The sequence below is a fragment of the Conger conger genome, chromosome 2, assembly GCF_963514075.1.
Source record: "Conger conger chromosome 2, fConCon1.1, whole genome shotgun sequence".
In the NCBI taxonomy this organism is placed as follows: domain Eukaryota; kingdom Metazoa; phylum Chordata; class Actinopteri; order Anguilliformes; family Congridae; genus Conger; species Conger conger.
The window spans coordinates 45,502,329-45,516,418 of record NC_083761.1 but is presented as its reverse complement, the minus strand read 5'-3'; the positions used below and the strand labels follow the sequence as shown (position 1 = coordinate 45,516,418).

The window sequence follows — 14,090 nt, the reverse complement described above, 5'->3', positions numbered from 1 at the left end:
CCCTCCCTCTCTGCTGCTCTCCTGCATTTTGCCTCAGGGCACATAAACACTTTTCAAAAGCACTAGCACCTTTGTGCTGAAGAAGTGCCCTAATGAGATGTTCATTTAAACGATATCCCAGCTGTGAGATAAATGACTGCATACATTCCCCCAACACACAGGACACGCAATCTCATAAAGCGCTCCACTGCAGAACAGAGCTATTGAATTTAACACAAAACCACGTGTGGCCCTGGGCTTAGAGCGAAACATTTTAACACCCTGAAATTGAGGTACATTATGTGCCAGTCTACGCTTAAGCATCTGCTTTTAATTTTATTACATTTGACTTTCAGCAACAGCAAATGTCAAATTCAGTAACGATATCAGAGGCTTCTCTACTTGGTCATTTTAACAGCAAGTTTAAAGAGACAAGCTGTTATTACATGAGTTTGCGAAATGGATGGATTCATACAAAGAGTTCAGCTTTTTGCGGTGAAATCCAGCATGAACAGTAGGCTCTGTGTGGGGAGGGTGTAGGTGTGGGCGTTTGGTGGGAGGGAGCTGGGTGCGCACCGTGTCGTAGGCAGTGAGGACCTTGCGCAGTAGCTCAGGAACGGGGCCTTGGGCCTCCATGGTGGGGTAGGCCTCACTGAGATTGACGGTGACTTGGAGAGCCCGCTCGCTGTTCAGGAGCCAGGTGGACACGGTCAGGATGCACTGCTTCATGTTGGCGGCGGGGGTCAAGCCACACAGCTCCTTGAAGGACACCAAAGCATTCTGGGAAAACAAAGACAAGATCAGTTTGAGGGGTTTTCTCCCCATTAGGGAGTTGTTTTCTACGTTTGCTATTTGGGGGATTGGGGCTGGTATTTCTCTTCTTTTTTTTTTACTCTGTCAAGCGTCTTTGGGACAGTTTGTGAAAAGTGCTATACAGATAAAATTGAATTTGAGTTTTCGGCCAATGAATTGAAGAATAGAGGAGGTATTGTTCAATTACCCTGCTAATAGTAACCTGAGCTGTGTAAAGACTGATTCAGCAAACACATGGTCGCTGCATGCGCACATTCATTTTTGAGCATTCTGGAGTCAATACCATATTCACTGCATAACCAGCAACTACAGAGGTGCATCTCACGAATAGTCCATTCAGGTACAGAAGCAATATGAAGCAATAGGTCCAAAGGCCCTGAATCAAATCCTCACAGCATCAAATGGGCATGGGCATCCCGACTGCATCGGATGCGTGAAACATGTACTCGTCACAAAGGGAGGGAATTTTCCGGTAAATTTGGAAATGTTCCTTAATTTTGTGAATTTTCGATCTCATGACGCTATACAAATTTGATCTAATAATAATAATTTTAACCTGACTTGCTAGGTCAAATGAGTCAGGTTAAAATTGTTAGTGTTTTTAACCTTATTTTAGTTATTCCAAATACATATAGGCTTACTTAAGCTTAAAACTACTAGAAAATATGTTATAAAATATGTGAAAAATCCAGACTGGGCTGAAAAGGTAACCAGTACAGGTATAACGGTACACAAAAATCTTGATTCGATGTACCTCAATTTTGACATCACAGTTCAGGACATGTTCAGTAACTGCTTTTCAAATATGAAAATGTAAACAGTGGCTTAATAACCATAATTTCTTGCAGAACAAAATTGATCAAATTCATCACTGAACAAAATGCTGAATATGCCAGCATTAGAAACACACTAGTTAAGTTTGACCTTCTTCCCTTTCGGAGGTCTGATGCGGATTATGGGTTACAGGCCCAGTAGAATCATCACCAGCCTCATTCACAGAAAGAGAGGATCCATCAAAGCGTTGCGAAGGCATGATTGCGACCTTGGCCTTTCTTCAAAAACTCCCTTACATCAGATCGTAAAACCTTGAATTCCCCCGGCACCTCCAGCACTGCCGTTCCCACAGCGGGGGAATCAAGCCTTGATTCAGGCACTTCCTTTCAGCTCCAACACACACAGTACCTTCCACTGCCTCCGCCAAAAGACAGAGGTAAGAAAAAAAAAAGCGAGAAAGAGAGACCAAATTTTGGGACTTTGCTTGGGAAACCTTCCACACAGCGTGGGAAAGGGACAATCTCACACTGGGAGCCCCAGTCCCAGAGAAAGGGTCTATTATGTGAAGATGGCGTTATCCTGGGCCCTGACCTTGCAGGAAAGAAAGGGGGAGCTGGCGAACGCAGGGATTTGTATGCGGCGCTGCAGACGCGCAGCCAAACGGCAGCACCTCATATCCAAACTCCCCGGAGAAGCCAGAGGAACTCGACGCTCTCTCTCTGACCTCAGTTTGTTTTTCAGGTTTGTAATGGGAGAATCAAGGCAAGAGGCAGAGCTGGCTCGGATTCCGCACGGAACCGCAGAATCGCTGGGCTGCATGAGAAACGTATGCCTTAGAGAGTAGTGTTTTTAATTAAGCTTTTTGCCATGTTTGTGAGATTGCGTACCTCCTTCCTCCCCCCTCCGTTCCTAATGTTTCAATTAAAGAGACGAAGGAGGGGCTAGCTTAACATGCTAACCTGGGGAGCGACGGCAGGCTACTTCTCTTTCTCTCTCATCCTATTTTGCACATTTCTCAGGCAGGACTACATATGGCAATGAAAAACCATATTAGTCCTAATCAACTGCCATCCACATTCTGCCCCTTTCCCACTAAACTCTCTCTTTCAACTAAAGAGATCAATGTGTTTTTTTCCCCAGCCAAAATCTCAGTGTTAAGAAAAGAGGAAAGCGTAAAAACGCAGGCAATAAAGGCTTATTGTGCTCAAAGCCATTTGTGCAATGGAAATGAGCTGTAATAATGCCTCTCTCTCTCAGAGTGCATTTCCTTAATCCACATCCTCAATTCAGCTCTCCAAGTGGCCAAGACCACAGAGGAGACTCACGGTCTCACGGCATGTCCCTTCTCAACAACCTTTCCACTCCCCCGACGACAGCTGCTTTATGAAAGCTGAAATGCCGCGGATAACCCCAGGCTCTCCCCCCGGACACCGCTCTCGGCCCGGGCGACCCTGCTGCAGAAAGGCGGGGAGTCAGAGGTGCCGACACTTCTCAAGACTCCTGCTCTGGCCTCCCCCACGGCCGTAGGAAGAGGAGGAGGGGAGAACTGGCAGATGAGCCCTGCCATAAGAATCTAATTTCACTCCCCTCTCCCCCCAGGCCTCCTCTTCACTTCACTCACTCATTTACTTACTTGTTCGCTTTATTAGATTAACGTTTGATTATGTGGCAGAGGCTGTGGCTAGAGGAGGTTGCCGTGGGCACCCGCACACATTAATAGGCTTTTCTTTCTGCTTTATTCTCACAAATTCTGTGGTCGGCGATAGCCCAGAGCCCTGGCTGTTACAATCTCACGATCTGCAACGCTGATGAGGTCTAGTTTATGAGCTACCTATTTTTAAAGCAGACTAATAATTCAACACACGCCATGAACAACAGCTTCCTGTTTAGCAAACATATGCCAATTTGTCATTGTACATACGTGTTCTATAATAACCTAAATGTTTACAGAAAATGTCACATTAAATTGTTGAATTTTATCAAATTGTTTCCTCAGAAATGCATTTGACTCAATTAGAGCAGCCAAGTCAGAACATAGAAAAATGATGTGCAAAATACTTTCATGTGATTGGCTGGTACATGGGTGGTGTAAAACAAGTATCAAAAATAGTTTTTGGGGGGGATTACAGTCAATTTGGTGATGATATAGGGGCTCATATTGCATACATATGAGGCAGGTCAGACACAAATTAAGCCTAGTCCGAAACTAAATTAAATTTTGAATGTAAATTTTCCATTCAAAACTCCCATTTAGTTCAGGACTAAGCTTAATCAGGAGTCCATGAAACCGGCCCATGGTGTTATAGGGATAAGCGAAATATGAGAACATGAGAACATTTTTTCACAGACAGGGAGACTTTAAACTCTAGAAAAGGAAAAATGCATTTTTATTATCATAAAAATAGTAGGGCAAGAATGACTTCAAGCCAAAAAATTCATCACTAGAACCTCTCATTTTGTAGCTTCTGTAGTGACGTTACAACCACTTACAATGCGTTGAATTGAACAGAAGTACTGATAAGCTTTCCAGAATCCCTCAGCCCTAAATCCAACAGGAAACTCTTTATCAGTCTTGGCAGTACAACAGTCAAGATTTTCTATTTTCTTTATACAGCAACAGACTATAATCAACTCTCATATCCAATGATAACCTAATGCCAGGCTTCATCACAATGCAAAAAAGTAATGGCTAGCAGTTCTCATGGTGCATGATGAACAAACAACAATAAACAAACAAGCAAACACAAAGAAAGGACCAGCTGTGTGCACTACTGCATGCTATTGAGTTGCTGTAGAACATTATTACATAAAATAAAACATTAATTTATTCAGCATCTTCTGTTTTAATATGATTCTGGCCTGGGGCAAAATATTAATTATGCATTCATTACAGGAAACAAATGGATTTATTCTGAGAAAAAAGGAGAAAGAGGCATTGTATTCAGCTATAAAAGCCTATAAAAACATCAAGGGCTGGTGGGATTTATCATTTCCTCAAATGGTTCACTGAAGCCAAATCTTTGATAATAAATACAAAAATAAAACTGTGTATTTCAAGGTTACTGGTCTGCTACATAGCATACAGTGGCGAAGGCTTTCATTAAACACTCAACAAATATGACAAGTAGTTCCATTGCTTATCATTCAAGTGTAAAGAGAAATAATTGCATTACATTAAATTTATTTTGCAGACACTTTCATCCAAAGCAATGCACAGTAAGCGCAAATAATAGAGGGTAACATGCAATAGTTCCCTCCCTATGTAAGCTAGCTGAGGGAATTCGACATATTGAAATGAGAGAAAAATGGTATTTGACAACCTGGCAACCCAGAGCTGAGAACTCTTTTCATAATTGTCAAATGTGGAAAGCACCATTGCCTTATCTTTAATAATATGTCAGTATTGTATGCAGCAATTAGTGATACAAATCAATCTCAAGCCACTGACAGAAAAATTTAAACAGAAAATTATAGTATGAGCCTTAAAAAGATGACCCCCTGATCTGCTACTGTTTACACATTTTAAGTGCACCCTTAAGAAATAATTATAACAAGTTCCTTCTCCAGCTTCTATTTTTATTGCCATTTTACTTATGCAATAAAACCTCTCATTTGTGAGCAAGCATTCTTGTTCCTAAATGCTTTCAGATTTTAACAGCAAGTGTACGGCCAACATATGCAATAATGCTGCAAGACTGTTATTGAAATCAGAATTCTGTCACGTATGTTTTAACCTTTAGCCATTGCACATTTCATTTTTATTTTGACTGATTTATTGAAACAAGAAAGGTGGCTTGTTCAGTACCTGCACGTTTTCTCTGAGGTCCGTGGCTTCTCGCAGGGGTTGAGTGGATGCCCTGAAGAGCTCGTCTACCGCCTTGATCCCAGTAGTTTTTGTGGATGTGTACTCGCGGGCCTTCCTGCCCTTCCTTACTGAAAGTCCTCGTTTCTGACATTTGCCCCCACCTCGCCGGTTGGTGATGGCGATGTGCACAAAGAGAGTGGTGTTCAGCAGAAACTCTCCAGTTAAAGACTGCAAGGGAACATGGCGGTATCCAGGCTGTAGACACTCAAAGGGGATGGTGTACTGGCCAATGAACTCATCCCCGATGTAGTCATCATCCAGTACCACGAAGCGCAGCACTGCTAGCTCGGGAAGGTTGATCTGGAACTCAAAGCTCTCATCAAATATCGGGTTGTCCCCATTCTGGGATACAGTCTTAGTCCTTTGCTCAGCACAGTCAGCAGGGATTCCATGGATCTCCACATATATGTAGGGTTCCACTACATCCCCCTTGGCAGCTGACCCCTTTGGCTTGGGCAAGTTCTGCCCACTAATAAGCTTAATGTGCAGTAGCTGGGCGGAAACACCCGGCAAGGAGTCCCGGGCATTGGCACTGAAATACGACACCTCCTCTCTCATGATGGCAGGCCGGAGAACATAACCACAGTTTCCATTCTGCCGGAACCATCCTAAGTTGAGGTCCATCATCAGACCAGGTGTCTGGAAATTCATAGCTACAATCTGACATCCGCACTTCCAAAAGTCCTGAGGATTCATGTTGCTGGCATCAATACGCATGGGGCTGGGGAAGACCCTAGAAAGGAACCTCTTGTTGTAGCACACAAAGTCCTCTGGGTATTCATTGGCAAATCTGTTAGCATCAACCTCATTGAAAGAGCACATTTCAGAGTAATTCTGGTATCTCTTTGACGACTCAAAGTCTTTGAACTGCACTGACCTGCAGAGGGAGACCAGATCGGAGAGCTCTTTGCACAACCTCAGCCGCCTGGATCCGATCCCGTTAAGCTGGTCGTTCTCCTCTGCCCCTACCCTCCTCGCCATCTCCATGCCCTCATCTTCATCAGTAACATCTCCTTCAGAATCAGGGCAGTTATAGGGCAACCGCTTACCTTTCAGAAGGACCTTTCCTTTCAGCTTCTCAGGGCAAGGTAGGTAATGTTCTTCAGAGTTAGGGAAGTCCACAAACAGTTTGTCCCCAAGGATCTTCTTCAGGTGCTGTGCCATGACCTTCTGCTGTAGAATGCAGCAGTGAGTTACCAGGCAGAGGATGAGGGGATACTCCGAGTTCTCAAAAGCATACTGATTGATGACATCCAGGACCTTGCAGAAGGCCACCTGAGAGGCGATGGAGCTTCCCACGTAGATGTGGGGCTCATTGTCCGGGCCATCCCAGACCACCACCTCAAGGCTCCGGCAGCCCATCTTCAGTGCCCTAATGTAGCCATTGATATCTGAGGAGCCCCAGAAGTGGTCCTCCAGGAGGGATGCATTGTGCGAAGAGTTGATATAATAGTGGGAGAGAGGCTGCGTCATGTCCTGGCAGACTCGTTTGTGCTGAGGGTCGAAGATGTGGCACTTGGATGAGAGGAGGTAGTGCGTAAAGCCATCAATAGATAGGTATCCCCGTTCCTTGCCCTCCGAGGATGGCTCGAACTTACGGACAATCTCCATGCACATATCCTCCGTCACCCCTTCCATTCCTTGCTCCACCTCCACAAAGAGCATCAGGTCTTTGCAGTCCAGGTACTCCTTATTGCTGGAGAACTGCACTAAAAGAAAAAAGATCTCTGGGCGTGTGCACAGCTCACTGTAGGCTTCGGTGAACGTGTCAATGGTTATCTCCTCCCTGCACTGATCTTTTGTTTTCTGAAGTTCCTTGAACTTCAGCTCTATTCGTGATGCCTTCATGCCAGGGTTCAGTCCCCTTATGATTTGGGTGGCTATGGACAGGTCGATGTGTCCCTCTTTCTGCAAATCGGCTACCTCAAACACCGAACCAATCCAAGAGGTCCTTAAGCTAGGCTGGCTGGGTTCGACAATGCCCACTGTATGCCTACCATAGGAGACCAGGTAGCGAAGGCCCATCACCCATGTGTTGACCACATCAGCTGTACTGGCCACCAGGTCCAGGGACTCATAGTTGTCCCCGTAGATGATGGAGAACGCACACTCCTCTGGAAACTGGTCAGAGAGGCCGTTGCTACGCAGCACAGGGGTCTTCTTTCCCAGCCGTACCTCCTTAATGCTCTTGATCTCCAGTTTGGCCTTCTCGGAGTCCTTCTTAGAGGGCTCCCAGCGCAGCCAGCGCATGTCCGAGTCCAGCACAAAGTAGCGGTTGTACATGCGCGAATTGGAGCGCACCTTCTTCATCTCGCAGCCCTCCATCATGAAGGCCATGCAGGCCGCAGTGCTGTTGATCGTGCGGTCGTTCGGCATGGTGCTGAACGACACCGTCTTCTTCCGCACTTGCTTCTGCTTGGAGCCATCCTGCAAAGTGAAGGAGAGACGGAAAGCCCTTATAGATCATACTCTGCTTGCACACACTGCATCTACATCTCTACGGAAGCATAATGTACATAATGCCCAGAGTGGCTATATTAAAAAACAAAGCAGCAGATGACAGACATGAATGTTTGCATGAATACACACTGAGCAACCAGACAATACAATATATACAGATGATGGTGGTTATTACAAAACAACTATATTCTGATGCAGTATACTTCTCCACAATCTATGTAAACTGTAGCTCTTATCCCAACTCAAAAATGTTTCTCAGTGCTGCAAACCTCTTCTGCATACAACTGTCTAATGTGTGGTTATTTGCATTATTGTCACCTTCCTGGCAGCAGTCTGGCCCTTCTCCTCTGACCTCCTTCTTTAACAAGGCCTTTCTACCCGGTCTGGCACCAACAATCATTCCAAACTTAGATCACATTTATTCCCCATTCTGTCATTTGGCCTGAAAAACAGTGGAACCTCTTAACCGTGTCTGCATGCTTTTATACCCTTAGCTGCTGCCACATGATTGGCAGATAAAATATATGTATTAACAAGCTTTTGTATAGGTCAACCTTATAAAGTGCTCAGACCTCATCATTATTCTCACAGAACTGAGCATTTGGTTTACAGACATGCTACACAAGATATTATATTATAAATGAAAACTAGTCCATGACAAAACAAGGGACTGGACAACAATGTGATGCTATTGCTGCTGCTGTTGTTGTTGTTATTCCCTGTCATATTAACTGTACCAGTCCATGTCAATGGATTCGAGAAGCACTTCCCTGGCATGAGATACTACCCCCACTATGATTCTTGGCACACTGACTCTTCTAAAACCGGCATCGAGAAGCAATTGGGGTTCTGCATGAGAGGAGAGAACACCCACAGGATCTCTGCCAGAGCTGCCAGCATGAAGCAGCACAGTGGGGACGCTTCAAATAGAAGATCACAGCCATTAGTTGCTATCCTTCTTTTATTCGACCCCTCTTTCAGGCGCTGACCTACGCTAGAGTTCCTGAGAGACACAGAAAAGATGCCAATATGAAACTGTGAACAGCGGGGTATTCCCAGTATGTAGATGATGTGAAAAGGCTGGAAGACATGTTTCATGTTTCATGAATCCATGTTAAAGTGACGTTTGTACTGCATGTGTGTATGCACAAGCTTTCAGAATTTAACTTCACAGATGTTTCATGGAAAGCAGTGTTGAAAGTGTTAATTGTGCAATTGGCCTTCACACCTGGAGAAAATAAAACCCCAAAATGAATTCAGTTTCATTTGTTTATTTCAGTTTCATTCATATTTTACAGAGCCGTGATCACAAAGACACCATACAGACAAACGGGAATTAATTGGGTAAGTACTGTTGGGTGGAAAGTTGCAGCATATTCAAACAGTGCGAGAACCTTGAACCATCTATTGTAAATAAAACGGTAAAAAGCTAGCAGTATATTTAATGCTTTACCCCTGTTCTTCTCCCCACAATGCCTGATCATGATTACACTGTATTGGATCCACTATGGTCAATATGGGATACTGTAGACATGAACTCTCCTCGAAAGCATGCACAGCCAGCCGCCAGTTCTTATCATGTTTCAGTTTGCAAGTCGGGTTCATACAGAGATGTCAGAGGAAGACATTTCATACACAGCTCAATTGAAAAACTTGCTGGCACCCAATCAGGTGCAGTCATTCTGGCCAACTGAGACCCTCTGTGGATTGGATACCAAACCACGGGGTCCATCCATGCACTAGAACAGAGCCTAAACAGTATGAGCTGCCCAGCATAGCCCAGTATATGAGCTCTAAATATCATGAATAAAACACAAGGTTAACGGATCTCTCTGAATAAATCTGCCGATAGATTTCTAAACAGCACTTACTCACCTAACACTGATTCAGCATTTAGGACTCACACGCTGATTTGAGTGACTTCAGTTTGTATGGTGAATAACGCCTGAATAATTTATTATCCACATTGACAATAAATATCCATTTTCAATAACAGCATGAGCAATGTCATCTTTTTCCATCACAATTTCCCCCGGAACAGTGCAGCAAACAGTCCTCAGGACAAAAAGTATTGGATGTTGTACTAGATGGCTGAGACATGGTACAGGAAACCATGAAGTAGGGGCAGGTTGAGGCATAAAAATAAGTTTATTTAACAGAACTAAATGAAAAAATAGGCACAAGAGGCAAAAACAGGATAAAGGGTTGGGAAAAACAAGTAACCAGACAAAAATATAGAACCTTCACCAGTTCAGTAGGACAGCACTTCTCACATACTCCATCAAAACGACAATCCCCCCAACAGAGCAAACATATGGGCCTATTAAGCAAAAGGTCCCATCTACCAATTACAGGTTTCAGTTCAAAAAGTTAAAATCATTTCTTTGCATTTTCAAGATATGTAACAGTATCTTTAATAGGTATTCCATGTATTTACGTATGAAAATACAAAATTATTATAATGTTATTCATTTCATGGAATACAGTGCATTAGTTCAGGGGTTCCCAAATTATTTCCAAATTTATGTCCACAAATTTACATGACCCCAACATCCCACCCACGCACACACCACCTTTACTGGTGATGCACAACAGTCTAAAAAAAAATCTAGTGAGCACCAGAAAAAACGCATTGTTAATGGGAGAGGTCAGAGGAAAAGGGCCAGACTGGTCAAAGCTGACAGGAAGGTGACAGTAATGTAAATAACCACACATTACAAGTGGATAGGCTATAGTAGCAGAAGACCAATAAGTCTAAAGAATAAGTCTAATAAATACCGAATAAAGGGTAAACTTGATTATCCACACTGAATTTCATGAATAGGAAATTGTGCTGAGTGGGAAAGGTAACCTGGTGTACACTGCAAGTATTCCTTGCCCTTGAAACTAGAAAACAGAATCTACTTCCCATGGTAAATGATATTATGCAAGGTGACATAAAACTGTACCTGACCTGTTTACATTGACATTCTTATTTCTTTAAATTCTCAGAGGATATGCTCAGTAAAAGTACTATTTTCTGTAAAGGGTAAGAATCTAGCTACCTACCTGAAAATATTATTTTTCATCTACCTATCTACCTGTATTCATTACTCATGTAACAAAATGAATGCAGTTCGTATTAACAGCTGTTAACCGGTTGAGCACACGATGGACTGTAGGAAGGAGCTAATTCAATGGAAACCTTCAGAACCCTTACAAATGTAAACCTACAATATTCCCTGGGGACAAAGTCAGTTGTGTACTTCTCTAATGACAAAGCCAGAATTGTAAACTGTGATGTCCAGGCTTTAGGGATCAGACAGCATTTGTGATGAGCACCTTTAATGATAATAAGAACATAAGAATACATTAGTATAATACATACCCTTCCACAGTCATGTGTGGGGGGTGAGGGGAAATTCGGAATTTTACTTTGATTCAAATTTCATTTGCGTTTCAATTGAATGGCTAGAATGGTAACAAGAATTTTACAAAATTAGCCAAATGCAGCAAAAGCTCCTGGCATATGCACACAGGGACCACTAACACCACATGGGATTCCAACTGACCCGGGACACCGGAATACGAAACTGCCAAGATTAATATTTAATCGCCCTCATTATCTTTCTCACAAGTACAGAACATTTGCATACAGTTACTGTACTCCGCAGTGCCCGGAAAGCCACTGAGGCATCGCAAAACATGAATCGTCTCCAGGATTTGTGCTGTTAGCACAGCTGTGTGAGTCCTGAGAACACCCCTTCCACAGCTGCGTGAGGCCTAAGAACACCCCTTCCATCCAAGAAAAACCATCATTAAAGCCACATGTGAACCCTAAGAGAGGCATGGGCAGCATTCTTTGAGTAGGCCCCACTTACTGCCACCATTGGGCGCAGGATGGATGCACCAGGAGTCGAGCCCCAGAACAGAAAAAATGAGCTTATACTTTTGCATCTCTATGTTCTGCATACCCCCAAACCATTGCTTCACCGCAAATGTACTTGTTGATGCCACCCACCATAATTCCGAGGTCACAGTCAGCTCTCTGCATATCTTCAAACCCCTTCACTTTCAGCCACACCCTCTTAATTTGCACAAATATCAGCTTTTTCAGAGGATGGCCAAAATGTGATTTGTGTGTGTGTTCTTTTTAAGGAGAGATGGCACATATAGGAGAGCCCTCAACTTAAATCTAGGCCACAAGGATGTGTGCGTGCGCAGGTGTGTGTGCTTGCTTGTAAGAAACAATGTTTCAGACTGTGCAGGAAAGTCAAAGGAGCCAAGATTTTGTGAAGATTGCTTCCAGACTTCTTTCCAAACAAGCCCTTTAGCGGGCACACCAAGGGTCTAAGGTTAGGGTTGAAGTTCCTCGTAATAAGTGAACCCGCATGGATTTTAATCACCTTCAGCTCAGACATAAACAAGCCATGACTCTGAGCTGAAAAATTACCGGTTTTCATCCATGATTGTTTACATACAAATTATCTAGGTAATATACAATCATTTTAACTGAGTGCACACTGGACATCCTTGGTAATGTGGATATTGAAGCGGAACAGCAGAACACCAAAAAGTCTAATAAATTCCTAATAAAGTAGCCACTGGGTGTACACTAAATAATATTATTTTATTTTTCTAGTAGCTGTTAATATAAATGAGCATGTACATGAACGTCTTGGAGACACAAATAACTTTTTCTTGGAGATGAATAACTTCATCTTAGTGGCACTCACTTCATCTTCAACTTCATCTTAGTAACTGACTTTTTTGCCAGATTCAGTTGTGAAATGGAATTTGACAGATTATTCCATTTTATATTTGTGTAAAGAGCTATGTAAAAATAGGTTGCAAAGCCATAAATCTAATTCCACAGTGCTCTTGCCTTATTCAGTCATATCATGTAGCCCGTGAAGCAGTAAGACATGATGATGATTTGGAATGACGGGCAATGTTCGTCACAGTTCACATCCCAGACTTTGAAAGGAAAATCTGACAAAAGGGTTCAAAAGTCAAAGGCTCAGTTATTTGTACATTACACAAGCAAAGAGACTGTCCAAGAACATCTCTAAAGGGCTATATAAACACACAGACACTGATATATTTTTATTTGTGGCGAAGGCTGCCGGCCTCTCTGTGTACTAATCTTACACAGCCACAAGGGCACAAAGGTGGAGAGGGCTGAACCCCGCCACCCATAAAGAGCTGTGGGAACAATGGGACATTTTAAACAGGTTTCTCCTCAGGTCAGACTTCAAGTTGATTAGAAAGTTACACCAGAAACTGAAGAAATGCTAAATTCCCTGTGTGATATATGCAAACAAGCAGAGCCGCCACTGTTGTTTGTTGGTTAGGGATGCTAGCAATGTCACTGATGTTGCCATGTACTGAATGTTTTATGACAGGTTACATCAGTGGCTGAGCTGTATCCTCTACTGTTCTTGAGTACAAATTTGAAGTCACTTGACTTCACTCCATTTCCCAGTAACCTCACTTCAAAACATCACCCCGCTCAGTAGCCGCTACATCTCATGTTTCAATAATAACCGACTGTAAATGATGCAAGATGTACCAGCTTTGCGATTCTGGCCAACAGTCTAAAGACCTGTCTGACCTTATTGCATGACTGGTGTGCTTTTTCATATGCAGGCTGTGACCTTATGCAGACCCATAAAGAAGTGTGGTCACCATAATATTCAAGGAGAGCTAAGTGGAGTCTTGAACAGCTGTGCTGGAGCATGGAGCCTCAGAGCAGTTTCACGGGCTACGCCGGTGCCTCCGGCTACACTCACTCACCAGAGCCTGTCACTTTAAGTGGCCGGAAAATCTGCAAGCTGTTCCTAATGGAAACTATCCGGCGGGGGCTTCCAGAACTAATCCCGTTTAAGCCACTCACAGCCGGCGCATTCCTCACCGTCCGTCGGTAACAGAGGGCGGTGAGGCGGAGCCTGCGGAGGTGTTCTGCAATCACCCGCTTTTGTTTGCGAAGTCTGGGCACGCGGTTGGCCCATCTGGACCTTGGCACGCATCGCCGCGGCGACGGGTCGCAGAGATAGAACCGCGGCGCGGGTCGAAAAGGACCATGCGTCTGAACCTTACTGTGCATTCCTCGAAGGGTCTCCGAGAAGCTAACGCTCTGGGAAAAAGGTGGATACGGCGACCGCCGCTCCCTCTGTTTGGGGACAGCGGAAATGCCCGGTTGGAGGAGAAGCGCTCAATA

At 43.8% G+C, this 14,090-nt stretch overlaps 1 protein-coding gene across 2 annotated transcripts in view; it reads right to left on the bottom strand.

The window, feature by feature from the left end:
* Window positions 1–14,090, bottom strand: part of plcl5 (phospholipase C like 5) — an 88,755-nt gene that overhangs the window by 22,280 nt on the left and 52,385 nt on the right. For both annotated transcript variants that reach the window (XM_061222913.1, XM_061222914.1), the window contains 2 exons: window positions 5,372–7,858; window positions 556–759 (listed from right to left, as the gene is read on the bottom strand). In XM_061222913.1, the coding sequence (XP_061078897.1) occupies window positions 556–759; window positions 5,372–7,858 (2,691 nt within the window). The remainder of the gene's footprint in view (window positions 1–555; window positions 760–5,371; window positions 7,859–14,090) is intronic.